The sequence below is a fragment of the Gnatocerus cornutus genome, chromosome 2, assembly GCF_029298725.1.
Source record: "Gnatocerus cornutus isolate USDA-ARS CGAHR chromosome 2, icGnaCorn1.1, whole genome shotgun sequence".
NCBI classification, from domain to species: domain Eukaryota; kingdom Metazoa; phylum Arthropoda; class Insecta; order Coleoptera; family Tenebrionidae; genus Gnatocerus; species Gnatocerus cornutus.
Window position 1 is genome coordinate 14,255,586 of NC_142234.1, and position 24,254 is coordinate 14,279,839.

The 24,254-nt window shown below is 35.6% G+C and overlaps 11 protein-coding genes across 16 annotated transcripts; 4 read left to right on the forward strand and 7 right to left on the reverse strand.

Annotated features, from left to right (window-relative positions):
- Positions 1–344: 344 nt before the first annotated feature.
- Uxt (Uxt prefoldin-like subunit) lies at positions 345–959 on the reverse strand. Its single transcript, XM_088029886.1, is given in 1 exon segment — positions 345–959. A coding segment is annotated over 1 exon segment (573 nt). The 5' UTR covers positions 918–959.
- Positions 960–1,417: 458 nt separating this feature from the next.
- roq (RING finger and CCCH-type zinc finger domain-containing protein roquin) lies at positions 1,418–7,913 on the forward strand. 2 transcript variants are annotated; one of them, XM_088029870.1, is made up of 9 exons: positions 1,418–1,593; positions 1,760–2,346; positions 3,095–3,270; positions 3,326–3,659; positions 4,698–4,929; positions 5,137–5,914; positions 5,964–6,090; positions 6,150–6,373; positions 6,430–7,913. In XM_088029870.1, exons 2-9 carry the CDS (start codon positions 1,761–1,763, stop codon positions 6,622–6,624), a joined length of 2,652 nt encoding a protein of 883 aa, XP_087885996.1. In that variant the 5' UTR covers positions 1,418–1,593; position 1,760; the 3' UTR covers positions 6,625–7,913. The 2 variants fall into 2 exon arrangements, with proteins under 2 accessions (XP_087885996.1, XP_087885995.1); XM_088029869.1 differs by having other exon boundaries at positions 1,420–1,593; positions 5,964–6,096.
- Positions 7,914–8,004: 91 nt separating this feature from the next.
- On the reverse strand, positions 8,005–10,914 carry LOC148179318 (jouberin-like). Of its 2 annotated transcripts, XM_088029872.1 has the most exons (7): positions 9,933–10,914; positions 9,746–9,888; positions 9,162–9,694; positions 8,965–9,114; positions 8,664–8,920; positions 8,456–8,617; positions 8,005–8,410 (listed from the first exon to the last, which is right to left on the reverse strand). In XM_088029872.1, exons 1-7 carry the CDS (start codon positions 10,805–10,807, stop codon positions 8,005–8,007), a joined length of 2,526 nt encoding a protein of 841 aa, XP_087885998.1. In that variant the 5' UTR covers positions 10,808–10,914. The 2 variants fall into 2 exon arrangements, with proteins under 2 accessions (XP_087885998.1, XP_087885997.1); XM_088029871.1 differs by having other exon boundaries at positions 9,162–9,888.
- A 199-nt stretch (positions 10,915–11,113) lies between these two features.
- Positions 11,114–13,087, forward strand: LOC148179319 (type 1 phosphatidylinositol 4,5-bisphosphate 4-phosphatase). Its single transcript, XM_088029881.1, has 4 exons — positions 11,114–11,311; positions 11,426–11,604; positions 11,839–12,048; positions 12,318–13,087. Exons 1-4 carry the CDS (start codon positions 11,218–11,220, stop codon positions 12,597–12,599), a joined length of 765 nt encoding a protein of 254 aa, XP_087886007.1. The 5' UTR covers positions 11,114–11,217; the 3' UTR covers positions 12,600–13,087.
- On the reverse strand, positions 12,317–13,663 carry LOC148179320 (tubulin polymerization-promoting protein homolog). The gene is made up of 3 exons (XM_088029887.1): positions 13,491–13,663; positions 13,312–13,441; positions 12,317–13,267 (listed from the first exon to the last, which is right to left on the reverse strand). Exons 1-3 carry the CDS (start codon positions 13,661–13,663, stop codon positions 13,085–13,087), a joined length of 486 nt encoding a protein of 161 aa, XP_087886013.1. The 3' UTR covers positions 12,317–13,084.
- LOC148179321 (tubulin polymerization-promoting protein homolog) lies at positions 13,653–15,093 on the reverse strand. 2 transcript variants are annotated; one of them, XM_088029891.1, is made up of 5 exons: positions 14,738–15,093; positions 14,373–14,590; positions 14,033–14,318; positions 13,858–13,984; positions 13,653–13,810 (listed from the first exon to the last, which is right to left on the reverse strand). In XM_088029891.1, exons 3-5 carry the CDS (start codon positions 14,209–14,211, stop codon positions 13,742–13,744), a joined length of 375 nt encoding a protein of 124 aa, XP_087886017.1. In that variant the 5' UTR covers positions 14,212–14,318; positions 14,373–14,590; positions 14,738–15,093; the 3' UTR covers positions 13,653–13,741. The 2 variants fall into 2 exon arrangements, with proteins under 2 accessions (XP_087886017.1, XP_087886018.1); XM_088029892.1 differs by lacking the exon at positions 14,738–15,093 and having other exon boundaries at positions 14,373–14,603.
- A 164-nt stretch (positions 15,094–15,257) lies between these two features.
- On the forward strand, positions 15,258–19,042 carry LOC148179322 (tubulin polymerization-promoting protein homolog). The gene is made up of 3 exons (XM_088029884.1): positions 15,258–15,531; positions 17,679–18,081; positions 18,130–19,042. The coding sequence occupies exons 2-3, from the start codon at positions 17,686–17,688 to the stop codon at positions 18,310–18,312; spliced, it is 579 nt and encodes a 192-aa protein (XP_087886010.1). The 5' UTR covers positions 15,258–15,531; positions 17,679–17,685; the 3' UTR covers positions 18,313–19,042.
- Positions 18,944–21,207, reverse strand: Art7 (arginine methyltransferase 7). Its single transcript, XM_088029875.1, has 3 exons — positions 19,453–21,207; positions 19,253–19,407; positions 18,944–19,204 (listed from the first exon to the last, which is right to left on the reverse strand). The coding sequence occupies exons 1-3, from the start codon at positions 21,133–21,135 to the stop codon at positions 18,979–18,981; spliced, it is 2,064 nt and encodes a 687-aa protein (XP_087886001.1). The 5' UTR covers positions 21,136–21,207; the 3' UTR covers positions 18,944–18,978.
- A 186-nt stretch (positions 21,208–21,393) lies between these two features.
- LOC148179324 (cold shock domain-containing protein CG9705) lies at positions 21,394–22,198 on the forward strand. Its single transcript, XM_088029893.1, has 3 exons — positions 21,394–21,617; positions 21,675–21,797; positions 21,846–22,198. Exons 1-3 carry the CDS (start codon positions 21,523–21,525, stop codon positions 21,988–21,990), a joined length of 363 nt encoding a protein of 120 aa, XP_087886019.1. The 5' UTR covers positions 21,394–21,522; the 3' UTR covers positions 21,991–22,198.
- wrm2 (wurmchen 2 transmembrane micropeptide) lies at positions 22,193–22,798 on the reverse strand. Its single transcript, XM_088029898.1, has one exon. It carries the CDS (start codon positions 22,796–22,798, stop codon positions 22,625–22,627), a length of 174 nt encoding a protein of 57 aa, XP_087886024.1. The 3' UTR covers positions 22,193–22,624.
- Positions 22,799–22,800: 2 nt separating this feature from the next.
- On the reverse strand, positions 22,801–23,584 carry wrm1 (wurmchen 1 transmembrane protein). Of its 3 annotated transcripts, none has more exons than XM_088029896.1 (3): positions 23,449–23,584; positions 23,106–23,310; positions 22,801–22,967 (listed from the first exon to the last, which is right to left on the reverse strand). In XM_088029896.1, the coding sequence occupies exons 2-3, from the start codon at positions 23,293–23,295 to the stop codon at positions 22,801–22,803; spliced, it is 357 nt and encodes a 118-aa protein (XP_087886022.1). In that variant the 5' UTR covers positions 23,296–23,310; positions 23,449–23,584. The 3 variants fall into 3 exon arrangements, with proteins under 3 accessions (XP_087886022.1, XP_087886020.1, XP_087886021.1); XM_088029894.1 differs by having other exon boundaries at positions 23,106–23,314; XM_088029895.1 differs by having other exon boundaries at positions 23,106–23,314; positions 23,415–23,584.
- Positions 23,585–24,254: the final 670 nt, after the last annotated feature.

Sequence of the window (24,254 nt, forward strand, 5' to 3'; positions counted from 1 at the left end):
CCAACTTGTATTTGGGTGTTCTTCAACATTTTCGCCCACATTCCAGAGGGAGGCATTTGCATGAGAAGACTGACGTAGCGTAATTGTCTAATCTCGCACTGCATAAAATAAAGCTTTTTTTAACAATGAATAAGGCCAATTATAAACTTTTAGATATAATTCTTTTCACAATATAAGTGTGCTTTATGATAACTTAGTAGTTATGTGATGGTTATCTAGTAGTTAACTAAGAAAAGAAATTACGATATGTTACAGAAGGAGTGAGTTTTTAAGTAAAATAAAAAAAAGATGTAAAATATTTGTTACGCTCACAACAGTCTAATTTTGTACGTAGTCCGCTAGTTTTATACCATAGTTTTGTAATGTAAATGTAAGTATTGACTTATTAAAAGGTGTTCACATGTTGTGTAATAGCTTAAATTTAAATATTTTAAAATAAAAATTGTTTTGGAAGTTAAAAACATTTATTTCTCTCCCAGCATAAGACTCTGAAGCTCTCCCATTGCTAACAATACCATTTTGATATTAACTTTAATATGCACAGCCAAATTTCGATAATGATCAATGTCTTTTTTCAAACTCCGCATTCGAATTTCTGAGTATTTATCTGCTTCACTACAGTCCATTTCAAGGAGACAACCGAGTCCAATATCGATGTATGTCCGCTCAAAATCAGACACTTCACCTGTCACATGAACCCCGCATCCTACACCCACACGAACAATAATATCTCTGTCTTTTTCCTTGAATTCATTCATGGTTTTTGTAACATTTTTCACTTCCTCCCATTCTTTGTACGTTTTCACTTTATCCTTGAGAATGTTTTGCACATCAGTGAGATCTTTTTTTAGTGTTTCTTCCAGGAACGTCTCGTACTCGTGGAGTTTTTTGGTGACTTCTTTGGGGGACATCATCATGCATGTTGTTAGTGTGACAGCAGATTTATAGGTTAGGATTGTTTGTTTACTAAACGTCAAATTGACAGAAATTTCACTAGGAAACAAGAAAATCCCTAAATGGACAACCATATACTTTTTCATCAATATTTAAGCAATACAATAACATATTATTTAATTCCTTTCAAATGCTAATTTCTTTGTTTCGTTTGACTACAAAAAAAAGTATAATTACTGACTTAATGCGGTTGTTTTTTGGTTTGTTTCTCCGTATGGATTTTGTAATAGGTCATGGCCCAAGATTTGTTTTTTTTTCGAAAACTTAATAAGCGACTTTGTTTGCATTAGAATTGGTCTACGTGCTCATTCGGTTTCATTGGAAATTTCTGATGAATCATTGCGTACATTTTCGCCTTGACTCCAAATAGCGTTATCGCGTTTAAATCGCGTTTGTGAATAACAAATATTGGAAACATTATCAGTTCTATTATTCTGTAATTAGGCAAAATTTTTATTCACTGATCGAATAATTGACCTTTCAATGCGCAACACGTAATTATGGAAAATGATCGGTATGTGTAATGCGCAGAGTGCGATCACCTTGTCATTGACGTATGACGTTCGAGAAGATTTCACAACATTGTTGTGATGTCTGGTGGTGCTTCATGATGTGATGTTCTGTTGTAGATTAATTAAGGTAGGTGCGTTTCTCAAGCTTTCGACCCTTTCAAGTCACTGAAATCCACGAAAAGTTCCTAAAGCCCCCTTTTTCCTCGTGTGCAAATTGCCACATTGGCACCCGAAAGTGTCATCACCTGATTTTGACAAGTGATGATGTGAGCAACAATGAATTTCGATTTCAGAATGCCAATTCAGGCTCCACAGTGGACGGAGTTCCTGTCTTGTCCAGTATGTTGCAATGCATTTGATGTTGCCCATCGCAGTCCTATTAGTCTGGGCTGCGGCCACACGGTCTGCAAGGCCTGCTTGTCCAACCTCCACCGCAAGCAGTGTCCTTTCGACCAAACTACCATCAGCATAGATATAGAAAGTTTGCCTGTAAACACAGCCCTCCTTCAACTAGTCGGTCCACTCATCAAAAAAGATGATGAAGCAGTGGACCAAAAAATTGTCTCAAGAGACAACATTGCTTATTACCAAGATTCAAGGAAATGTGTGGAGGAACTGGCCATGTACTTGAAGCCCCATCCTAACGGAAACGCATGTGGCAGCGGCAGCATTTTATCAAGACCTATGCAAAGGAAATTAGTGACTTTGATTAACTGCCAGTTAGTAGAGGATGAGGGGCGCACAAGAGCTATGAGGGCGGCGAGGTCGCTAGGGGAAAGGACGGTCACTGAGCTCATTTTACAACATCAGAATCCACAGCAGCTCTCCGCTAACCTGTGGGCGGCTGTCAGGGCCAGGGGATGCCAATTTTTGGGACCAGGTAAGAAAAATAAACAAAACCAGCATCTGGGAATGGGAGCGAGGAAAAATATTTTACAGGGAATTCGCGGAACATAAAAGTAAAAAATGTTTATTTAGAGGGTCTTTCTTATGGGAGTAAATAAACGCAAAAATGACGAAAAATTATTATTACATAATTTGTGTTTTTAACACGCAGGATGTAATTAATTTATATCATTATTTATAGGATTTAATTTTATTTATTGAACTCTATAAATTCCACACATTATTTGATTAAATTGGACGCAATCGATGCAAGATAAAAAGTTGAGAACCTGCAGTAAAAAAATTCCATGCTCTTTTTAGAAGTCGGTTTTATTTGATAATACGGTGTAGTTTTAACGATTTATTAATAACTTATTTATTAGAACCTTTGTTGATAAAAAGAAAATTTCGATTACTTTTCTTGGCATTTTTCGCAAACACATGGAGATAACATTTGTTTACTTATTCGCGCAAGTATGTAGTTATTAGGGTAATAATGATTATAAATAGTAATTAAATTGCAAATACTGAAGATAATCAGGCGAAATGTAAACATCTAAATTAATTTTTTATTGAAGGAAAACTCCAACTACCTTTTCCACTCAAAAGTCATGTAATTACAATATGAGTCCTAATCAGTTTGTAAATATTTTTTCGGAAAACGTAAATAAACGTGTTTGTGGCCTCTTTGGACACCTCTGTTTTGCTCGGCTTTATTCTTTAATTATAACAATTGCCTACAGCAATGCAAGAAGAAGTCTTAAAGTTAGTGCTGTTGGCTTTGGAAGACGGCTCAGCCTTATCGCGAAAAGTCCTCGTGATGTTTGTCGTCCAACGTCTGGAACCCCATTTTCCTCAAGCTTCGAAAACCAGCATCGGTCACGTCGTCCAACTTCTATACCGGGCGTCCTGTTTTAAAGTAAGTCTAAACTATTATATTATTATATATTCCGAGCCCTTTAACACTCTTTTAGGTATCCAAACGTGAAGGAGATTCTTCTTTAATGCAACTCAAGGAAGAATTCCGCACTTATGAAGCTCTGCGCCGAGAACACGACGCTCAGATCGTCCAAATAGCAACTGAAGCAGGTCTTAGAATAGCCCCAGATCAATGGTCGGCTTTGCTATATGGAGATACTGCCCACAAGTCACACATGCAGAGCATCATTGATAAATTGCAAACTCCTCAATCTTTTGCTCAATCGGTTCAAGAGTTGGTTATTGCTCTACAAAGAACGGGAGATCCAGGGAAATTGTCGGTTTTGAGGACACCTCTAGAACTTCTCGCAGGAATTGACCCGAGTCCTGGTGAGTAGGAAAAATTGTAATCGTGTTGCTTTGTTATGATATAAACTCTAATCAGCGAATGGTATTTTTTAAACAATTCTGGAAGTTTCCACGAGATGTTGATTGAATTCAGTGGTTTTCCGCAGTTAAAATGGCTATTGATTTAACCATAATTTATTCAGTTAATTTTTATGGTTTATTGGTAATATGGAAATCTGGGTAATTAAAAGAGACTCGCTGTATGAAGAACATTTGTTTTGGTTAGATAAATGGAGATAAAACTATTTTCGTTTGTGGGATTCCTTTATCTTGTCACGATTTCACCAATTGATGCATTCGAGCAAATATCACGATTTTGGTTAACAGATCAATTGTTTGCGTACCCTAATTTGCACATGACTAGCCTCATTCCGATGTTATTTATTACAATGACCGACAACAATAAATTTTGATCTTCTGTATTTGTTTTGGATTCCCTTGGTGTGACTTTATTTTTAGAAGAGAAATGTTCCACGTTTAGCACAGACAAGACATTTCCATTTATATTTCGCAAAAATTGACTATTTATAAACGGGATTTGTTTTCGTTGATTTCCATTGTTGTCCAAAAAAGGTAAATCTCCGATTGTTCGGATTCCGATAAATTTTCATCGGATATCAACTAGTGTAAAGGTTAAAACTGCCATTTCAGTTCAAAGTATGCACAATAAAATTATTTTTACGACGTGTTTAACATTTTATGGAAATTAAACCCAACCTCCAGTTCACCAGAACTGTTATCAGCGATCCACAAAGGCTGATATTACGCGAATATTAATAATTCACTGTTTAATTATGATAATTAGTTGTAATCCGACGACCAGACGCCGCGCCGTTTTGGATTAACACCAATTACAGGCGTCGCAAGGTGCGTGACTAGCAAACGGCGTCATTACGAAATTACATTTAAATGATTCAGGTCCTGGATAATTCTAAACAGGTTGAAACCGGTTGCGCTTTTTTCGCATTACGCGAAAACGAATCTAGTTTTACTGTTATAAATTAATTGTTATGTCTTCAGAATCGTCGACGCCGACGTGGAAAGAATGCAGTGAGGCCCTTGAGGCGGTACGCCTAGTTGTGGCAGGCCTAGTAGAATTTATTCATCAACATGGAAGTAGAAAATTACAGGATACTACTCATTCCCAACATGCTAAATACAAGATCAGCATGTGTCGAGATTTGACATTGAGGGGAAATTGTCCTAGAGGCACTAATTGCACGTTCGCTCATTCCAATGAAGAGTTGGAAAAGTAAGTTTTACGGTGTTTTATACAACTTTTGTTCGATTCTTTGACCTGATTAGCATAAGTGGTCGTTAAATTAGACGTTTTTATATTCAAGTCGAAATAAGCGCGACTTATCTTGGTAAATTTATTATAGAGATTAGTAGACTTTTTGTAAAGATAAGGCGTTTATTAATAGGTTAAGTAAACAAAGCAATTTTTTTTTAATTGTAGATACCGCGCCAAAAACCGCAAAACAATAATCCGCAACAAAGAACATCGAATCGACAGTCAATCGCCTACTGAAAAAGTGTACCCTCAAACCGAAGACTATTATTCCATCCCTAACACGACCACTGTGAGCCCCGTTCCCATTCCCGCTGTGGTGCAACTCCAGCGCATGGGTTACGACGTAGCGTTCAACCACAATCTACCCCCATATGCACCCCAACCCATTTACGCCCAGACTACAACTCCATACCCTCATGACGTGTATTCCAACGCTCCTCCAAACATGGTTCTAACCAACAACGACCAATTTTATCCTCAACAGACTGATTTTCCAAACATAAGCCATCAAAGTAACCAAAATGTAGACAAAAGATCCAACTGGGACAACGTGATATCGAAAAACCAGAATGTACTGCCTTCGACCAAGAGGTCATCGACGAAGAGTTTAGCCGAACTGCATCAGAGGAAACAAGAAGTGTTGTCACAACTGGAAAAAGTTGTAGGGAAGAACGCGGCGACGGCGATTTCACATAATGCCACTAGTTTGGCGAGACAAGAGTCGCAGCATGATTTAGATAGTCCGACGTCGCCGTATACGTTTTGGCCGCCGCAGCTGAGCAGTGGCCCTACTTTTGTAAGATCGGACTCCATATTGGCGGCTGATGATGACTACGTCCCGTATGATTCCCCGGCTATTAGCAAGTATGGACCGATTTCGAGGATGCACAAGGATAATGGACAAGTTTCGTCCTTTAGAGATGGAAATATGGCATCACCACTGGTGAGTTTAAAAAAATCCACGCGCTTTTACCATCCGCAAATACTTACAGATGAGACGATCCCTTGCCTCAGCTAGTCCTGTTACATCACTGTACTACAATAATAATCCCCCGCAATTTCATCAAGGGTCGTTACCACCAGGACACGCAATTATGGGTCATCCCGGTAGCGGCGTAGGTAAGAGTAAGAAGAAAACCAAACTGAAATTGGCTTAGTGACTCAATTCGGATTTTTAGGATCCCCTCAATTAATCTACCATCAACGGATGCAGGATCCATCCAAGGAACTCTTAGCGGAATCCCAACGGGTGAAGTTACAGCTGTGTAATTTAGAGAAACAGCTTAACGATCTGAAACTAGCAACGCAAGGTGTAACGACGCTAAGCGAACGTGACAGACTGACTCAAGAACTGCAACTCATAGAGCAAGGAATTCAAGAAAAACAGAAGGAAGTCTGCTTGGTAAGGACGCAAATTTCAAAAATGAAAACTGCAATGTTAATATTTTGTTTGCTCAGAATAAATTGGTGCACTCGTGGAACCAGTCGATGAGTAACTACAACAACGCCAACGTCGCCAATCTGGAAACTTCCGAAGAGGCGATGTACGAAGCGGACATTGCTAACGACATGCGACAGTTAGAAATCCGTCTTCAAGAAGAAATCGAAGAGCAAGAGAAAATATGGAGCAGTGAAGAGGACTCCAATCAGTAAATTAAACCCAATGGGTTCAGTTCTTCTTTTATTTCATGACATGTTTTCGTGTGGGCATAAAAGTCTGATTACTATTTTGAATCATAAAAGTGTAGGAATACGACGGTCTATGCATTTTTTTCCTAAGGTGATTTTATAGCATTTTTTTAAGACGTATGATTCAAAATATTTGATACTTTCAGACTATTTTATTCACATTAAATACAATAGGTGCATTTCACATTTACTGAATTTGATGAGTAGTTGTTCCAGTTTTATTGGAAAAAAGCGTGACGTCTTTATCACTCGCTCCAGAGAAAAGATTAGCTGAAATGTTATCTATCTTTAATCATACTGTGTGTGATTGGTATATCAATGTTATGAGTTGATATATTTTAATTTAGTGTGCATTTGTTTGAAAATGCAACTGACTATGAAGTTATGATGCTTAAATTTAATTATATAGTCTAATTTATTAAGCTTTATAAAAAGAAAATGGTGTGTTACTGTGTTACAAAGAAATTATCAATGTTTTCAAGTTGTTTTTGCATTCAAATCTAATATCTTTGTAATATATGTAAACCAACATACATGTATAATGTAATTTGATGTATGCATCCAAGGATTATTTAGAGCTGTCATTTTTATTGTAATATCAAATCTTATAAGCGGTTTTCGCCTGTTAAAGGATTTATTCATTATGAAAATATTTACGCAACTTCAGCGCCTTATTTAGTTATAATCTGCCGTTCACGATTTACGTTGTGTCATAATTGTGTTAGCTTTTTACAAAGTAGCGTTATTTCCACATTCAAAAGTTATTGTTAAATTTTTTTTCAAGCGTTCATTTAATAAAATGAGTCTGCATTAGAAACTGAGCATCGAACTATTTTTTATAAATGTAGAAATGCCAAAGTAATTTTTTCAACTTATAATAAAACCGATGATGTACTAGATGGCTCGTTATTGTTATCTGCTTTCTCATTGTTAGCTTCTGATTTGCTTAAGACAGCTCTGCAATTTCGATTTATTGTAATATTTTTTTTTAATTTTGCTAAAGCAAATTTGCAATATTAGCCTAGGCTGTGTAACATTGTTTTTTTCGTGTTTGTACCTAACGTTGTTTACGTTTGCCCTGTAGTCAATTTTTATTTATTGAGCCATCTGGCATTCATTTTTATATTAGGTCATGTTGCACATGTGATTAATATTTAACTATTTATACTGATTACATTAATCACGTATGTATATTTGGGTGGAAGTATATAAATTATACCAATATTTAAATAAATTATTATTACCTATCGTGAGTTTTGGTTTTAATCAATGCCTCACAAACACCTACTTTCCGATTCGTGCGCCAATCATGAAAAAACGTTACATTTTACTCACTTGATTTTATTAATTTTTTTGGGACATTATAACTAAATCCATTTTTTCCAAGACTCCTTTAAAATCAACTTTTTCCTCGCTTTTCTTCACCGGATATTTCTTAAACTCCCACTCCAGTTTCTTTGGGTCTGAAGTGTAACTTAAATAGTTTTCTTCTTTAACTGTAAGTCCAACCGTCGGTTGTTGCAAACTTGCATCGAACGAATACAACAAAATTGGGATTTTTTTCCCGTAATGAGAAATTGCTAGAATATTATCGTGAGGGTGAAACTCCACGCAGTGGATGGTCAAAAATTTGTAATCATAAGTCGCAATTTCGTGACCATTTTTTGAGTTCCAAACGTGGACCAAACCATTTTCGCTGCCGGAAAAAACGAACGTTCCACACGGGGAAATGGTGGAAAAGATCTGAAACCTGCAAAAACATGAATTTTGTATCCAACGTTTGTTGGAACTTCACCTTTTATTCACAGCTCCTCGCAACCAGCGTAATATGCAACCACTTTTTATATCAATTATCCGGATTGTACTGTCTCGTGATTGCACAAGCAGTCTTTTTTCTTTCGGAAACAATAATAAGCGATTAACAACAGTTTCTTTCAAGTCCAGTAGTTTCATTTCTCTACAAAATCCAAGTTATGAAACATCTTAACAAACTTCTTAGGCACCTTTTCAGCGTCCAGTCAGTCCCTTCTGTTTGCCACTCATTAATTCCCCCATTTGAATCAGCTGAAAATATGGAAGAATTTTTATTAAAACACAGAGACGTAATGTATCCAGAGTGGCCCTCCAACTCTTGAAAAAGATTGTATTCGTTACCACTTTGAACCCGCCATATTCTGATTGTACCATCAAAACAACCAGTTACGATTGTGTTTTCAGAGTTGATATCACAAGTATAAACAAACGATGGATGCGGTAGTACCTAAAATTGAATTAGTGTTGAACCAAAGATCTATAATCTCGTACTTGTAGCAACGAAGATGACAATGCCTGGAAGACGGAAACGGTGTTGTCTGCACTAGCTAATATCAATAAGGAATCGTTTTGGGACCATTTTATATCATAGATTAAAGCCTGATGACAACTAAATTTATTAACTTCTTTAAGAGTTATTACCTGAAATTGTTAATTAAAACGATTTCATTTATTGTGTGAGATTATACCGAGAATATAGCGACATAGAATAAATTTTCCATTTGCACAGAACAAGCTAAATAAATTCCACTGTGGCTAAACTTCATGATAAAGCATCCCTGATCGTAGCCATCAAATTGAACTAAACTTTTATTGGGAAGTTTACAAATTTCATGAGAGCGCCTGCCCCACTTCACTTCTTTTGTTGAAGTTGAATCGTCGAGTTTAGTAGTTGAATCTGCGATTTCTGTATTTAAAACTGTTTGATTATCATCAATTTTCATTTTCGAAATTTCCTGCTGCATTGGCGCTTTAGATCGAAAAGTTTCAGTAATTTTTGTAGGAGATATCACGGGCTTGATAGTAATATAAAGAGTGGACGGATATTTTCTCAACTTTTTCTTTTTCCACCAAATCCATGGATTGCAAGTTTGCGGGGGAAGATTTTTTTTCGTTTGATTAGAATAGTACAACTGGAGTCTTATCTTTCGTCCGAGATTCAACGATCCATTTTTAGAAGACAATTTCAAAAAAGCGACCGCCATGTTATGCCAACCAGAATCTGACAAAAAATTAATCGAAATTTTGGTTACCAGAACTTGATAGTGTTTACCTTTTTCTTTCGTTTGGTGCAGTACTTCAAATGGGAGAAAATCTAAGACTTCAAAAAATATAATTATTCTATTACTTTCTTTTTTAATATATTCGTAGTCTTCGTTTATTAAAATCGTTTCTTCCCAGGATGGATATAATATTCTGAAAAACAACAAATAGATCGAATTTTTATGAAGAATTGGTACCTTTTCTCTTGCAAATTGCATGCGTGGGTCATTATGGGGGAAATATAATCGGTATCGTTATTTTCATAGAAAAAAACAACAGACCGACTTTTGTCGCTCTTCGGAAAATATTTTCCAGTTGCGGCATCAATAATATGAATTTTGACCATCGGATGCACAACCAAAGAACTGAGTTGTAAGCGATCGGTTTTGTGAATAATTATCTCCATTATTTGCTCGTAAGCGAATTTCTTTTCACTTTCGTTTAAATTCGTTTCTTGTAGCTTTTTCTCATCGACGGATTTAACAGAATCTTTCATTTTTTTCATTTCTATAAGTTCATTCTCTGACGATGTTTCTTCCTCTGCATTGTCAGATTCAACACTTTTAATTTCCTTCGTTTTTCTTGGTTTGGCGACCTTTTTTACAATCTTCGGTTTCATAGCGTTGTTATCCACCAAAACATCGCCGATCTCCTCAACATTATACGTCTTGTTGCTGGAAGAACTTAAATCGTCTTTTTTTACAATTTTCGGAGAAGTTACTTCAAAAGTGCCTTGACTCACTGAAGGAGAAACGAATTTTTTCATCCGAGGTTTGGGAACTGGTGGCTTCACCGTAACACTTTCAGTTTCTTCTTTTGCTCCATGAGCGAGAAACTTTTCTAAAATGTAATTTCCTGGCACTGCTGTATTATTGCGATCCACTTCTTTATCCAGCAAGTCACTGCTTGCAGTAGTTGACTCGCAATCATTCAAAAGTTGCTCTTTGGACACACTTCTTTGCGCTGTTTTAAACAAAGCGTCGAATTTTCCCTTGGTTTGATTTTTCACACTTAAAGGCACGCTCAGGCTCTGAATTGAGGACACACTCCCACGGTTAGAACCCATTTTCATTAAAATGATTAAAAATATTGGAGTAATACGAAGCACAAAGTTAGACAGTTTAAACAATGTGTAGTAATGTTACCATGGCAACACACTGGTTACCAACATGACGTCGTGATATTCAGATTAAATAAATAATATTTTTATTGGAAATTACAACAATGAAAAAATATCTAAACATTCTAAAATTATTTCGTATTCCTTGTTGTTTAATTGTACTCTTAAATTTTTTGATGACATCTTCAATTTTCGCGTCAGAACTGGCGATTGTGTCCTAGTTTTAGGCGTAGTTGTCATTTGATCGATCCTCCCTGTCGCTAAAATCCCTAGAATTTTTGGCATTGAGATCTTTTCTTTTATGGTGCCGGAGAGCTGTCAAATTCCGTTGTTATCAGGAGTTTCGTGCCATTGTTCTGGAAATGAACGAAAATAGCAGCATATACGATGGACAAGACGGGGAAAAGCAGCCGCTCCTAGCTACAGAGCCAACAACCTATAATGGAGAAGCAGGAGGTACGAAATCATTTTATTTCCGCTTATATTTTTATGACAAGATGACTCATTTATTATTATTATTATTTTGATGTCAATGGGAACATAAACGACTGGTGTCTTCCAATGTTGTAGTGGGACAACAAGCCACTGTCTCCCCAATCGGTCCAGATGAGTTACCTCCTCCCTTTTATCAAGCCTCTGAAAGTGGAGGAGTCCCCATGGTAACATGCAGAGTGTGTCAGGCTATGGTTGATATTTCTGGTAAAAGAGACCAACACGTTGTAAAGTGTGGACAGTGCAATGAAGCTACGGTACGTGAAAACGATAGAAACTCATTTTCATTGAGAAAAAATCAAATAATTGAGGTCATTATGTTTGATACAGTTGGTAGTAATTTCTTAATCAGTTAACTTTGACCCTTCACTGATTTAAACAGTCAAAATAATACTCTTTGTTGTTCATTTAAGAGGTTATAATGGTTGTTGAAGGCGAGGTAAATTCTTCTCTTTTTTACATGTTATTGAAGATAACTATTTTTTGTGCAGCCAATCAGAAATGCTCCCCCTGGAAAGAAATACGTAAGGTGCCCCTGTAACTGCCTCCTCATCTGTAAGAGTTCGTCACAAAGGATCGCGTGTCCGCGACCAAACTGTAAAAGGATCATTAATTTAGCCCCAAGTCCTGTCACACCGCCTGTACCTTCCATGCCAGGCATGTGCAGAGTGACCTGTGGCCATTGTCATGACACATTTTTGGTAAGTAGTCAGTCACATTGATTTGAGAAAGGAAAAATGTTACGAATATTTGCTTAAATTTAATTTCTCATTCAACAATTCGCCAAAATCTGTAGTTACTAGGTCTATAATATGGACTTTAGCAGCCTAGGCCACAAAAACAGTGGTTTGTGAGGGTAACAAAATGCGGCGGCATTCATTACATAAAACATAATGAATGCCAACTAATTGTGTAATTATATTCTCATTAAACTAAACGTTTTGCATAAATCAATTTGTTTTTCTTGCAGTTCAACACCCTGAATAACGCGTTAGCACGCTGTCCCCACTGTCGAAAAGTGTCATCAGTGGGCCCAGACTACGCACGAGGTCGAGGTAACATATTCTTTATTCTAGCAGTGATATTTTTATGCATCGGGATAGGAACAACAGTGGGTACTTATGTTTTCGCAAAGAGTCATAACGGAATTTATGTCCTATACGTCGGGGCTTTTATATTAGCGATAGTTATGTTCTTGCGTAGTATGTATTATTGCTTTATGAAAGTCAGTATCATAGAAGGTCCGATGTAAAAAAAAATACATAAATGTTGTACTGGGAAGTATGCATGTAATTGTAATATTTATAATTTGCTTTATCCTTTGCATAGAAGCAATAGGACGGGACTTTTGCACAATTTACCAGCAGACTAACTGGACTGTGTGATCTTACAGTGATAGCACATGCATATTTCTTCAGATATATGTAGACAAATAGGCTCCTATAGTGATTTGTTTTTTACTTTCCCTAGGAGTAGGACAAATTGAAAATACAATAATATTTATAATCGTAATCTCAATATCAACTGCTTATTTCTGTAATTTAAAAATTCTTGAGCATTATTGTTTGTATATATTATTACATTCCCGATGGACTAACTGGTTTTGATAATCATGATTGTGTATATAGCTAAGTTGGTTGTATTATAATTTTAAATCTGTATGTAAATTCTTTAAAATAATAAACAGACTGTATGAGTAAAGGCGAGTGATATATGAAATAAAATATTTTTAAACTTTCAGTGGGTTTTATCGTAAGTATCCTTTCCTTTGTAGCCACCAACGTATCCTTCATTTGCTGCTAAGTCTGCCCTGCCGGCGATTCCTTTTCCTTTCCCTTCCTTATCAAATCGTTCCTTATGAGAACCAGTATACTGGCTCGTATCAGTCAATCTATCAACGCCTCCGACATTTACAGCTTGCTGCAAAACAATCTCACATTACAGTCACTACTCGGAAGACTTACAGTAGTGTGTGTTGTTCCAGGCAAACCACAATTGACGAGTTTGTCCTTCAGTTCTTCAACAGGCATGCTTTTTTGTTGAGCCAAGTCTTCAAGAAACTTATTAAATGTTTTAAAATCGATTGTTTTTGCTCTGAAATTAAATGTTGAATCCACAAGTACAAATCAACGGAAGCGCTCACTTTAATTTACCAAAACATATTCCTGTGTCGGTGGTTGTTATTTTTTTCCCTATTACCTGAGCCTGTTTTAACCACTTGTCGATTTGCGTCAAGGTTATGGTTTTCCCATCAGCTTTGGTGTCGCCGAATTTTGAAAAGTTTACGAACTGTTGTTCGAAAGTCAAATCTGCCATTTTGAAGACAATTCTTCACAAAAATTTAATATATGAGTGACTTTTCAATAAAAATCATGACATTTGAAATTTGTTTTATTAGTGCTTCGTCCCGACGAACTGTCTCGGATCATTTGAATTGTCAGGAGCTTGCAAGTTTGTCGGTTGCTGAAATCATATTTCTTAGTTTCAAAACTCCAAACTCTGCCACGTACAGTCTTCGTAGTCCCGGGTAAGCCACAATTGACGAGTTGCTCTTTTAGTTCATCCAAGGGAATTTTTTTCCGTGCCGCTAGTTCTTCAAGGTACTTTACAAATATGTCGAAATCAATCAGTCGAGACCTTAAAATAAAAACTTTAGACGTAGTGTAACGAGTTTAATTCACGCACTTGAATTTATTGAAACATACTCCTGAATCTGTGTGTGTTACGGTATTTCCAAGAAGTTGGGCTTGATCTAACCATTTGTCGATTTGTGTTAGAGTTATTGTTTTTCCGTCACACTGAGTTTCTCCGAATTTTGAGAAGTTGACAAATTGGGTTTCTAAAGTTATGCCGCCCTCGGCCATTTCCAGAGGTGGAGTAGTAAAAGAAGAGAACCTTGACAGATTTTGACGTGAACTAGACAATGTAATTGTGATGGTTTTATCACAATTTTCTAAAACTTGTACAATCTCTGAAATCTTAAAGTTCAGAAAAGCTAAAAATCAGACAAAAGTCTCAAAAATACCTCGAAGAGCTACAAGCTCATCTCAGTTGCATTAGAATACACTAATTTATTCATGAACATATTCAGATTTGAAAAAGCACCTTAACCCGGCGCATCCACCACTTTTAACAAGTCCTTAAGCCCATGTGAATATTATCAGAATCGAAAGAATGGCAGAAAAACTTCCATTAGACGTGTTTTATCTCTTATTTTATTTAAAATCCCCCAAAATCGGAATTCTAAAAAAAGAAGTAGACGGTGGAATGAACGTACTATTCTTACTACCCTGCTTATTAAAGAATAATAGGATAATTATTGATAATGTGTAGTGAAAGTTAAATTGACAAAACCTGTTGCTTGTCTACACACTTGAATAGTAAACTCACGTAGACTTAATATTATCTGCACGGAAACTTTTCTGGTTTCGTTCATTCAAACGATTGCGTGGCTCCGGTTGTCAATAGATAAATATAACACTTCACTTTGCAGTTTAGCATAGCACAGAAGTTTTATCTTGTTTGTTTTATGGTTATAGATAATAAAACTTGTTCAAATTGACGAAATAGTTGTTTTCAATCACAGAATCTTATTTTGGTTCGTTACGCCGGCACTTTTATGTGCATCATTTTGTTACAAAAACCTCAGAGATTACAATCTAATAAAAAACACATGATAGATAAAAAATAACAAAACACATTAACGTTTTCTAGATAAAACCAATTTTAAAGTTACTTTTTATTACCCTTTTTTTTATCTAATTTCAACAAGTTTTTTCTTCCTAATTAAAATTCGTAAGAATTATTTTAAATTCGACAATGGCAATGACTAATCTAAACTACTGTCTGCTAAAATTCATGCGTGCATATAAAAATATACAATGACGTTAAAAAGCTATGCGCCTCACTTTTATCACCAGCGCAGTCACATGCGCAAAAATCTTCCTCTATTTACCCCAAACAAAAAAAGTGGCGATTACCACCAACAACGCATTGTGTCAATTCCGCTTTAATCTAACACTTTTCGAATCCCTAGCGATAGAGTTGTAGAAATAAATCAACACTTTGCTGATATTACACACCTCATCGCCGCAGTGTGCACCAAGACGCCATACAGCTAGTGTCAGTTTTCTCGCGCTAAATTTCGTTAGAACAGGTGATTTACGTGAGAATATTTTTAAGAGGTAAGTAATCATTTCGTGTAATATCAGAGCTTGCATCAATTCGTCTGAATATTTTATAAAGTCGAGTAATACGAACACGCGAGCTTTTGCCCAGTGACTTAATTTTCAAATTGAACGCTATTATCAATAGTGGAATACAGTCGAAAGTAAAGGATCCGTGGTATTTACATTTATTTATAGAAATTACACATGAAATTTTTCAAGGCGATGGGAAATTCAGCGCACTTGGCGTTAAAAAGTGGACAAGGGAAATTGTGAATTTTACTTTATTAAAATAATCGATCAGTTGTATTGCGCATGGAGGCTTAAATAGCACACCCTTAACTAGGGCAGTGTACGCCAAGGGATAAAATTAGGAATGACTTCACTTTCTGATGATCCTTTATTTTTCTAAGGGATGCGTTTTCATATTATATCTTATTTCCAACCGAGAATCTCGAAATATCAGTGTTTGTTTTTATGAAAAGTTGACGCTGCAGTAATAGCTAATGTCAACATTATGCAAATATCCATGTTTACGAAATCTTTCGAAATGGTAAATGGTAGAAGCACACTAAATTTCGCTTTGTCTTAGAAGTAGCACACGGCGAATACGAGACATTATATTATTCAGATATAGTGGTAGCACTGTTATCTTCCAATTTTTTGACATTTCAGAACATGGTCTAAAATTTTAAATAATAGACAGGGTTACCAAAACAATTAACATTACAAAGACCGCTCCGACGCGTTTATGCAGATGTAACGCATAACGTAGTCTTAATTAATTTTGACGAAAGGATTTCCTAATTTATTATCAGCGTTATTATCTTATCTCAACTTAACCAAATACTGAATTCAATTGAAGAAAAAGGAGCACATCTCTTGTTTAGTTATGAGTACACATCGAACAAAAAATTCGTTCCTAATTATAATAAATCTCGCCTGTAGCAACAGAATGAACATTTATTTTTAGCTTTGTTTTTGTATGCGCTATATTTTTAGCCCTTTACTATGATGAATGTTTCAATTCCACCGCTTGAGTCATTTTTTACAAAATTTATTCGCACTTCCTTTATTCGCAACTTTGTGATTAGAATTTTACACGCACATTACTTCCTATTCTATGCGGCTTTTTACAAGTTTGCAATTTTACTATCGCCCCACCTGTAAAACAGATAGTTCGTCCAACAAATTTATCTACGCTAATAGACATGACCTCATCGGGGGAATGTGTTCATTTTTATTTGTGTGCTGATATTGACCTTATAAAGTATTAAGGTAAATGTAGTCGATGTTATTTAATATTTCATTGCAACTGATAATTTATACGGTTTATACGATTACTTTTGATGTGTTAATGGATTACTATTTCTACATTTATAAGTGCTCGAGAAAAAGAAATATATATTGACATTTTCAAGTAAAAATCGTAAATACAATCGGACAGTTTCTAACGCCATAAATTCCTTTTTCAATAAGTTTAAATTCGCTTCAAACACGCAGCTCTGCATGTTTAACCAAATAAATTGTTATTCTACACGAAAACCTTTTTATGACAACAAAACTTTCGTAATTAAATTTTTACGCCTGTGGCGTTGCGCGAGATTTGAACCTTGTCCATTCTGTTTGTTTTTATTATAGTGTAGTTTTGGTTGCATATCTCTTGAAATATTTGAAAAACTCCAATTAATTATCCGCTTTTACTAGTAAAATGCATTAAAAATGTACAAGATATTGAATAAAATTTGCTTCTGGGTCAGATCTATTTGAAGTGTAATAGATACGAAGTGAATAACCGCTTGGCGTGACTAATAGTTAAAATTTTATCTCTAAATATAATTCAATCAATTGTGGGAAGTTTAATATGACAATCAATAAAATGAAATGTTTGGAAGTGATTCATAGATGGTATAATAAAGCGCTATTAAATTAATCAATCATTTTCTTTATGCATAAAGGTGTGTGATTTATTGTTGTACAATTGATGACTTATTGAATATTTACGAGTCTCATCAAAAGAATCACAATCTTAACTTCCTTTTTTTTTTCTAAGATATTTTAATGACTGAAGAAAACGTCCGCATTACTTGCACGTTTAAACATTTTAAAGTAATCATCTAAACGAGCCGCATAAAATCAATTAAACGCTTATTTTTCCCATCTAGCTGAAATATGTCCGAACCCGAGCTCCCAACCAAAGAAGTCGAAAACTTGAAACTCGAAAACGGCGCAGGTGATCCCCCAAAGTCTCCAGTTCCTCCAAGTGGTGGTGCGACTTTCGAAGAAAACTTTAAAGCTTTCGCTAAATTTGGCGACCCGAAATCGGATGGAAAACTTATCACTTTATCCAACAGTGATAAGTGGATGAAACAAGCCAAAGTCATAGATGGCAAAAAAATTACAACAACGGATACCGGCATTTATTTCAAAAAGCTAAAGTCGCAGAAAGTTAATATTACTAACTATAAGCAGTTTCTGGAGGATTTAGCAAAGAATAAGAAAATCGAAGTTGAAGAGATTAAGGGGAAATTGGCAAACTGCGGGCTACCGGGACATCACGGTGTTGGGGTGAAAGAAAATTATGTTTTAGGATTTTGATTATTGGGTTTTTTGCAGATGGTGAAGACTCCGAGTACTGTTGATCGGCTGACGGACACGTCGAAATATACAGGAACTCATAAGCAACGGTTTGATGAAACCGGGAAAGGAAAAGGGATAGCAGGACGAAAAGACGTAGCGGATACTTCGGGATACGTAACCGGTTATCAAAACAAAGATACTTTTCCCAAAAAAGAGTAGATTCGGTAGATATTAGTAGATGTATATTCAAAAATTATAATTTTTATAAACCTTGATACAAATTACTTAATAAAGTGAGTGTAAAAATGCTCGTTGGAGGGGTAGGTCTGGCAAAGAAAATAAAAATTTTAAGTTTTTACATAAAAATTTAAGTAATTGACTTTTTTTTTATGCAGTCTTCCCCAGATTGAACCTAAACACGTCCAAATTAGATTACCGTTCTTGGTAGTGATATGTATTTGCTTAAGACCAACCCCTAGACTCGAGAACGTATTGCTTCATGTGAAACGACTTGCAAGAAAATCGGGTTGTTGTCTCTTACAAGATGTCGCACGTCGTCTTGTAAAAAACAATACTTTTCAGTAAGTGGCTATAATTATTATATTTCAACTTTATAATGCGTTAAAGACATTTTGTGGGTATCTGGCACAATAAAATGAATCAAAATACGTAATCGGCTCCCACAGACTGTCAGTAGCAGTTCGATTTTTTGCACAGAGTATTGTTGTCTTTGATATCAGATGTTTATTTTACACGTTACTTTCTTTAATGGAAGCAATAATTTTGTTAAAGTGTATTTTGTTACATATTTATTAAAAATGTAAAGAAAAATGATGCATTCATTGGGTGAGTTAAAGGAAACACTTTTAAAAATTGATATATTTCTTATTCATTCCTCCAAATGATATCGCCTTTCTCAAAGTCAAATATAAATTGATATTTAATCTGACATGTTTCTTTCTCTGGAAATAAACAAACTCCTTGTCTCGTGTAGACATCCCATGATATTGGTTTTCCTAATTCTACGGGGGACGTCGGGCCTGATGAAATAACAATTCCATCCTCGTGTACCCAATCAATCCACAATGCCACACCATTGCACGCCCCAAACCTGAAAAAACTTGTGTAAAACTGATGATAAAAAGACTTCACGTAATACTTTTTTTCGATGTCGATAACGCCAGATGTGTTGAAATTGCTTTTTATGTTATTCGTATTTATTGTTACAACATCTATCATTTTACTCAGAGCGACTCCCGGGTACTCCCAAAGAGGTTGAGCTTCCACGTTGTCATCACTAATAGTGCTAGAACTCTAGTAAAAAATAAAAATTGAAAAGTTCTAGCCAACTTTCAATACCTCAATGAGATCATCAAAGTCTTTCATTAAAAACCCTTCGCATTCTCCTAATGGTAGTCGGATTTTATTTAGGTCGTCAAATCTGACTGCAATTCCTCTAATTGTGCAACTTTGAGGAAACACTTTCGCGTCGTCCGTTAGTAAATCTCTCACATTTCGCAGAAGATACAAAAAGAGAAGATTATCCCACGGTAGTATACTGGTAGAGAAGTAGGGCTCGCCGAAAACCATCGTAATTTTCTCTATATCTGAACTTTTGAGGGCTTCTATGTTCTCAAAAACCTCCACATTTGTAAAGTTGTTAAACGTGATAAAATCCCTCAAGATTTTCCCCGAAAAATCGTTCCTCTCTACGTAGTATATTTTCTTAGCGCCTAATTTACAAGCGCAAAGACTGAGATAGAAACCGTCACTTAGAACCAAAATGACGCTGTTTTCATCTACGTGTTTCTCCAACAAGCGGATATATTTTTTGTTACGAGTGGCATCATTAATTTGTCCGATCCTAGTTCTAGAAAAACTCTGGTGCAAACAACAAGTACAAATGGGGCTCTGGTAACAATCTTCAGTGAGTTTAAGATCTAATTTAACGTGGAACCATAGAGAGTACTCATCATGGGAGCTCATCAAATTGATTTCTTTGCCTTTTTCCACAAAATTCTCTTGGGGGAGGTAATAAACGGCTTGCATCCAATGGTCCCTCCATGGTAAATCAACACCAGTGGGGTGTGCCCAATAAGGGGCGCAACTTAAAACCACTTTATTCTCAGTGTCCATCTGTAGGTCCCACCACATGAAAACAGCCTGTGCTACGCCCCCACATTCAGCTTTAACTGTATGAATAGTGGATTGTTTAAAAATAAAGGGGGTTCTTCCTGACCAGTCAAATCTGAATACAGGAATTGGAGGTGTAATAAATTTCACCAACTCAAGTTTTAATTGGTTTAGTTGTAGATCATGCACTGCTGCAGATCCCGCGCAGTTCTTTACCCATGGAGGAACTTGTATAAGGAGTTTACCATCGTTGTCATAAATGTCTTTCACTTTATTCCAGGTTTGTACAAACGGGCTCTCTACAATTTGTGCATAAACAGTAGCTGATTGGGGTACAACTATACAATCCTTTTCTAATAAAACCTCGTGAGCATGGCTAAACGTAGATAACGCCCCTTCTCCTATCAATTCAGTGTCAAAGACTTCAGTAACTAAAATGTTGCACTTTGTTTGTAGATCCCCACTAGGCCCCACTGTCAACTCTGTGGATCTTTTAGGAATGATTCTAATTTTATCACTGAGTCCATTTCTTTTGATAACTTTGAGCGCACATTCGCCCATTGGCTCGAAGGCCTCACAAGCTGTTACAGTATCAGCCCCATGTCTTACAGCCATCATTGATAACAACCCTGTTCCAGTCCCTATGTCTAAAACATTGGCCTTCTTTCCAAGAGAATGCATTTTTTCGATTGCTGATTTAAGAGCTAATTCATACTTTTTATTGCGCTCGGTGTCATGAAGCATATCTGCGAAAGAGGCTCTTGCGACTTCTTGGTGGTAGTCGTAATCTTCTTGTTGCACAATCCAATCATTAATGCCTGTAATAGGATTTAATTTTTGGATGAAAACGCTCATTTTGCGGGAGTTTTTCAAAGCACTAGTAACAAAAACACGAGGGTTTAAAAGCATTTAACGAATGTGAGGTTATGTTTATAAAATTTTATAAAGAGGTTATCTCTCCTGTCTGCTTTGCAGGCATCTGCTGTCAAACATTACGAGCAAACACGACAGATGACGCCAGAATTTTTAGCGGTATTTTCAAAAAATGATAAGTCATACATAAGTATAATAATCTTAACAATGGGTGATTAAATTAGGGTCAATAAAAACAGTACGTGTAATTTTAATGCCTCACTTTATTATTGTTTTGCACTTAGATTGAAATCGCAAATTGCAAATTGCGCACACTCCTTTTTCCTTCTCAAGGACAATTCTGTCAAAGTTAGAAGTGTCATTGGCGGCATTTGCACTTATTTCTCGAAATTTTGAGAATTTTCACCGTTTTTTGTATCTAACATGTCGACCGAAGACAAAAAGGAGCTTTGCCCCAATGCCCACCTGCATTTAGTGCCAAGTCCCCTGATTACAAAGAGAAACCGAACACCATCAACGTAAGTCTAAAAAAACACTTGTAATGTAAATAATTTACAAGTTTTCGCTTAAACCAGCTGTGAGAGAATTCTAAAAACGGATACTTTGTACGGAGACATAAAAGCTTTTTGCCGAGAGAAGGGACACGGTTTTATAACACCAGAAGATGGATCTGGTGATCTTTTTGTACACATTTCTGAGTAAGCCCTGATATTAACTGAAATGTTTAATTTACTTTGTGTTTTTAGTATTGAAGACGAATATATTCCTTTGCCTGGAGACAGGGTGAAATATCAACTGTGCCCCATTCCGCCAAAGTTTGAAAAGTTTCAAGCAGTTCATGTTCACATTGTTAACTTGAAACCTGAAGTGCACAAAAGATGGGAATATTAAATGTTCCTGGAATCCAATGAATTTGATGTGCATTTACTTTGATAGATTTTAGCGACACCACTTTCTTTATATTTCACTTTCAGACAAATATACACTTTTAAATAGAGTTTCAAACCATTATGATATGAATAGTATTTTTTGATGATAACATTGTACTTTTACATCTTATTTGTATGCTGTAGGATTAAATTAAAACATTAAGAAGCTATCAGTGCTTTATTTAATTTATTATAAAATGTAAAAATGGACGGATTACAATTGTCATATTTTGATTTTTAGTGCAATTTCAGAGAACCTTGTCATGTTTAAGATCATTCTTTCAAGTGTAGGCACTTTAAGCTGAAAGCTACCTAACAAAATACGTTACAAAGCAAAATATAACATGTTAAAAATATTAAAATCAATTTGTTTCAAAATTGAACTTTTAAGGCATTTTGAGATTCTACAAATAAATGGAATGTCCTAGTAAAATTCAGAATTCTAAGTCTGTTAGCAGCTCTACCTGTAACTTAAAAATGATATCTCTTGGATAGCTGAAGACTAAAGAGTACCAGTGGAACATTTTGTTAAATCTTGAAACAAACCCTATAAAAATTATAGCTAATAAAATAAAATCCACATATAAAAAAATACTTTAGGCATATGAAACTTTTTGTTCATAAGCGTGGTGCTGCCAATCGTTGTCATCAGAAAGGGCAACATGTCTGGTCTTACACAGTTTTGGGCCAAAACGCAGCATTGCTATGATGACCCCAACTATGAGAAATAGGGTCAAACATGCTGTTGCAGGCCAGTATACATGAAACATGTTTAAATATCGCTTTCTCGTTTCTGTAGTTCACGATATTCGACTTTTTCGGCTTCAACTGGAACGTATACTACTTGTTGAGGAATGTTAATTTCTTGTAGTTCTGTGAAATCCAACGGGGACTGCTGATGAGGGGTAGCGGTCCAAAGAGAGACTATCCAACGGTTACCTAAGAAAATAATCAATATTAAAAATAAAACCGTAATTTGTGCGTGGAATTGACATTTTAAAAAAGTAATAATTCCACCAGACAGAAAAATAAAGACCTAGAAGTCGTTTTCAGTCTCTCTACTAGTTATTTTATTACCTGTGTGTCGGTCGTTCCAATATTCAGAGTATCTAGAGCAGCACCCCAAGACAATGTTCAGAATAAAGATTGAGATTCCAATTATAGTACAAATTGTAACAGTAATGTAAAAAGGTGTAAAATCTCCGTATTCGTGTCTTGCAAAATAAGGATTACTCTTGTAAGCGTCCCTTTCGTCCAATACCGACATTTCACAGCATTTGGTCTATCTGAAAACATGCAGAATGATCTCTTAATTGGGGTGTGGTTGTTTTGTAGGTTAGCAATGTCAAGAAATTAATAACAATGCCATTGACCTCTGCCTTTTACCTGAGAATAATAACGAAATCAGGCACTAACTTACTTGAAATTTTTTATTTGATTGAGCTAAATCTTGATATTCACTCTATTTAGTTTACAAATACAAAAGTCTACGTTGACATGTAAACAACGCAGTCAAATGTGGGATGGGCACAGTGTTGCCAACTATACCAACATTCTCAAAACAAAAGTTTCATCTTCAAACAGGATTTTTTTTTCGTTTACTTTTTCTACATCAACATTATATTAAGACTTAGTAACTTTAAATTGCTTAATTAGTTTGTAAATCTCTCATTCTTTTTTTTTCTACAATCACAAAAAGATTTACATAATTTCTCATGGGTTGGCCACACTAAATTACTCCTCATTTATTTTGAATACCGCATTTCAAGGTCATAATTTGTGACAGTTGTGGAGCTTTAGGACAAATTTAAGAGGATTTATGTATTGAAAACAATCACGAACAGGTCTTTGGGTGTTCCAGTACTCGTTTATGTTCAATTCAATGGATAAATCTTCTCAAATTTGCCGTAGAGCTCCAAAATTTTCACAAATTATGACCTTGAAATGCGGTATTCAAAATAAATGAGGAGTAGAGAATGACCACTCAGGAAGAAGAATCGCAAAGATTTAAACTTCGCGCTACAATTATTCGAGTCAAATTAGAATTTTGAAATTTACTGTATTGATGTATTAACTTTACATTTAAATTAGTGCCACTATTAGTTTTTTTGAAAAGCGCATAATTTAAATATGAAAGATTGTTTTACCAATTTATAATTGTGTCGATCAGTAAAAATGATTAAAAACCTAAACAACTCAAAGATAAGAATAATACATAATCAAAAT

Bases quoted from the DNA above. Each gene is read 5' to 3' on its own strand.
- Art7 (XM_088029875.1), bottom strand. From the start codon at position 21,135: ATGCTTTTAAACCCTCGTGTTTTTGTTACTAGTGCTTTGAAAAACTCC. The intron at 19,408-19,452 runs GTATTGAAAGTT...ATTTTTTACTAG, and splicing joins ACTTTGATGATCTCATTGAG to AGTTCTAGCACTATTAGTGA. The intron at 19,205-19,252 runs GTATTACGTGAA...AAGTTTTTTCAG, and splicing joins GTTATCGACATCGAAAAAAA to GTTTGGGGCGTGCAATGGTG.
- LOC148179318 (XM_088029871.1), bottom strand. From the start codon at position 10,807: ATGAAAATGGGTTCTAACCGTGGGAGTGTGTCCTCAATTCAGAGCCTG. The intron at 8,921-8,964 runs GTACGAGATTAT...ATTCAATTTTAG, and splicing joins TGTCATCTTCGTTGCTACAA to GTACTACCGCATCCATCGTT. The intron at 8,411-8,455 runs GTGAAGTTCCAA...ATGTTTTTGCAG, and splicing joins CGAGGAGCTGTGAATAAAAG to GTTTCAGATCTTTTCCACCA.
- LOC148179321 (XM_088029891.1), bottom strand. From the start codon at position 14,211: ATGGCCGAGGGCGGCATAACTTTAGAAACCCAATTTGTCAACTTCTCA. The intron at 13,985-14,032 runs GTGCGTGAATTA...TTTTATTTTAAG, and splicing joins GTATGTTTCAATAAATTCAA to GTCTCGACTGATTGATTTCG. The intron at 13,811-13,857 runs GTACGTGGCAGA...ATATGATTTCAG, and splicing joins TACCCGGGACTACGAAGACT to CAACCGACAAACTTGCAAGC.
- roq (XM_088029869.1), top strand. From the start codon at position 1,761: ATGCCAATTCAGGCTCCACAGTGGACGGAGTTCCTGTCTTGTCCAGTA. The intron at 5,915-5,963 runs GTGAGTTTAAAA...AAATACTTACAG, and splicing joins GAAATATGGCATCACCACTG to ATGAGACGATCCCTTGCCTC. The intron at 6,097-6,149 runs GTAAGAAGAAAA...TCGGATTTTTAG, and splicing joins CGGTAGCGGCGTAGGTAAGA to GATCCCCTCAATTAATCTAC.
- LOC148179320 (XM_088029887.1), bottom strand. From the start codon at position 13,663: ATGGCAGATTTGACTTTCGAACAACAGTTCGTAAACTTTTCAAAATTC. The intron at 13,442-13,490 runs GTGAGCGCTTCC...ATTTAATTTCAG, and splicing joins ATATGTTTTGGTAAATTAAA to AGCAAAAACAATCGATTTTA. The intron at 13,268-13,311 runs GTAAGTCTTCCG...ATTGTTTTGCAG, and splicing joins CTGGAACAACACACACTACT to CAAGCTGTAAATGTCGGAGG.
- LOC148179324 (XM_088029893.1), top strand. From the start codon at position 21,523: ATGTCGACCGAAGACAAAAAGGAGCTTTGCCCCAATGCCCACCTGCAT. The intron at 21,618-21,674 runs GTAAGTCTAAAA...CGCTTAAACCAG, and splicing joins AGAAACCGAACACCATCAAC to CTGTGAGAGAATTCTAAAAA. The intron at 21,798-21,845 runs GTAAGCCCTGAT...TTGTGTTTTTAG, and splicing joins CTTTTTGTACACATTTCTGA to TATTGAAGACGAATATATTC.
- wrm1 (XM_088029896.1), bottom strand. From the start codon at position 23,295: ATGTCGGTATTGGACGAAAGGGACGCTTACAAGAGTAATCCTTATTTT. The intron at 22,968-23,105 runs GTAATAAAATAA...TTATTTTCTTAG, and splicing joins TTGGAACGACCGACACACAG to GTAACCGTTGGATAGTCTCT.
- wrm2 (XM_088029898.1), bottom strand. From the start codon at position 22,798: ATGTTTCATGTATACTGGCCTGCAACAGCATGTTTGACCCTATTTCTC.
- LOC148179319 (XM_088029881.1), top strand. From the start codon at position 11,218: ATGAACGAAAATAGCAGCATATACGATGGACAAGACGGGGAAAAGCAG. The intron at 11,312-11,425 runs GTACGAAATCAT...CCAATGTTGTAG, and splicing joins CTATAATGGAGAAGCAGGAG to TGGGACAACAAGCCACTGTC. The intron at 12,049-12,317 runs GTAAGTAGTCAG...TTTTTCTTGCAG, and splicing joins ATTGTCATGACACATTTTTG to TTCAACACCCTGAATAACGC.
- LOC148179322 (XM_088029884.1), top strand. From the start codon at position 17,686: ATGTCCGAACCCGAGCTCCCAACCAAAGAAGTCGAAAACTTGAAACTC. The intron at 18,082-18,129 runs GTGAAAGAAAAT...GGTTTTTTGCAG, and splicing joins CGGGACATCACGGTGTTGGG to ATGGTGAAGACTCCGAGTAC.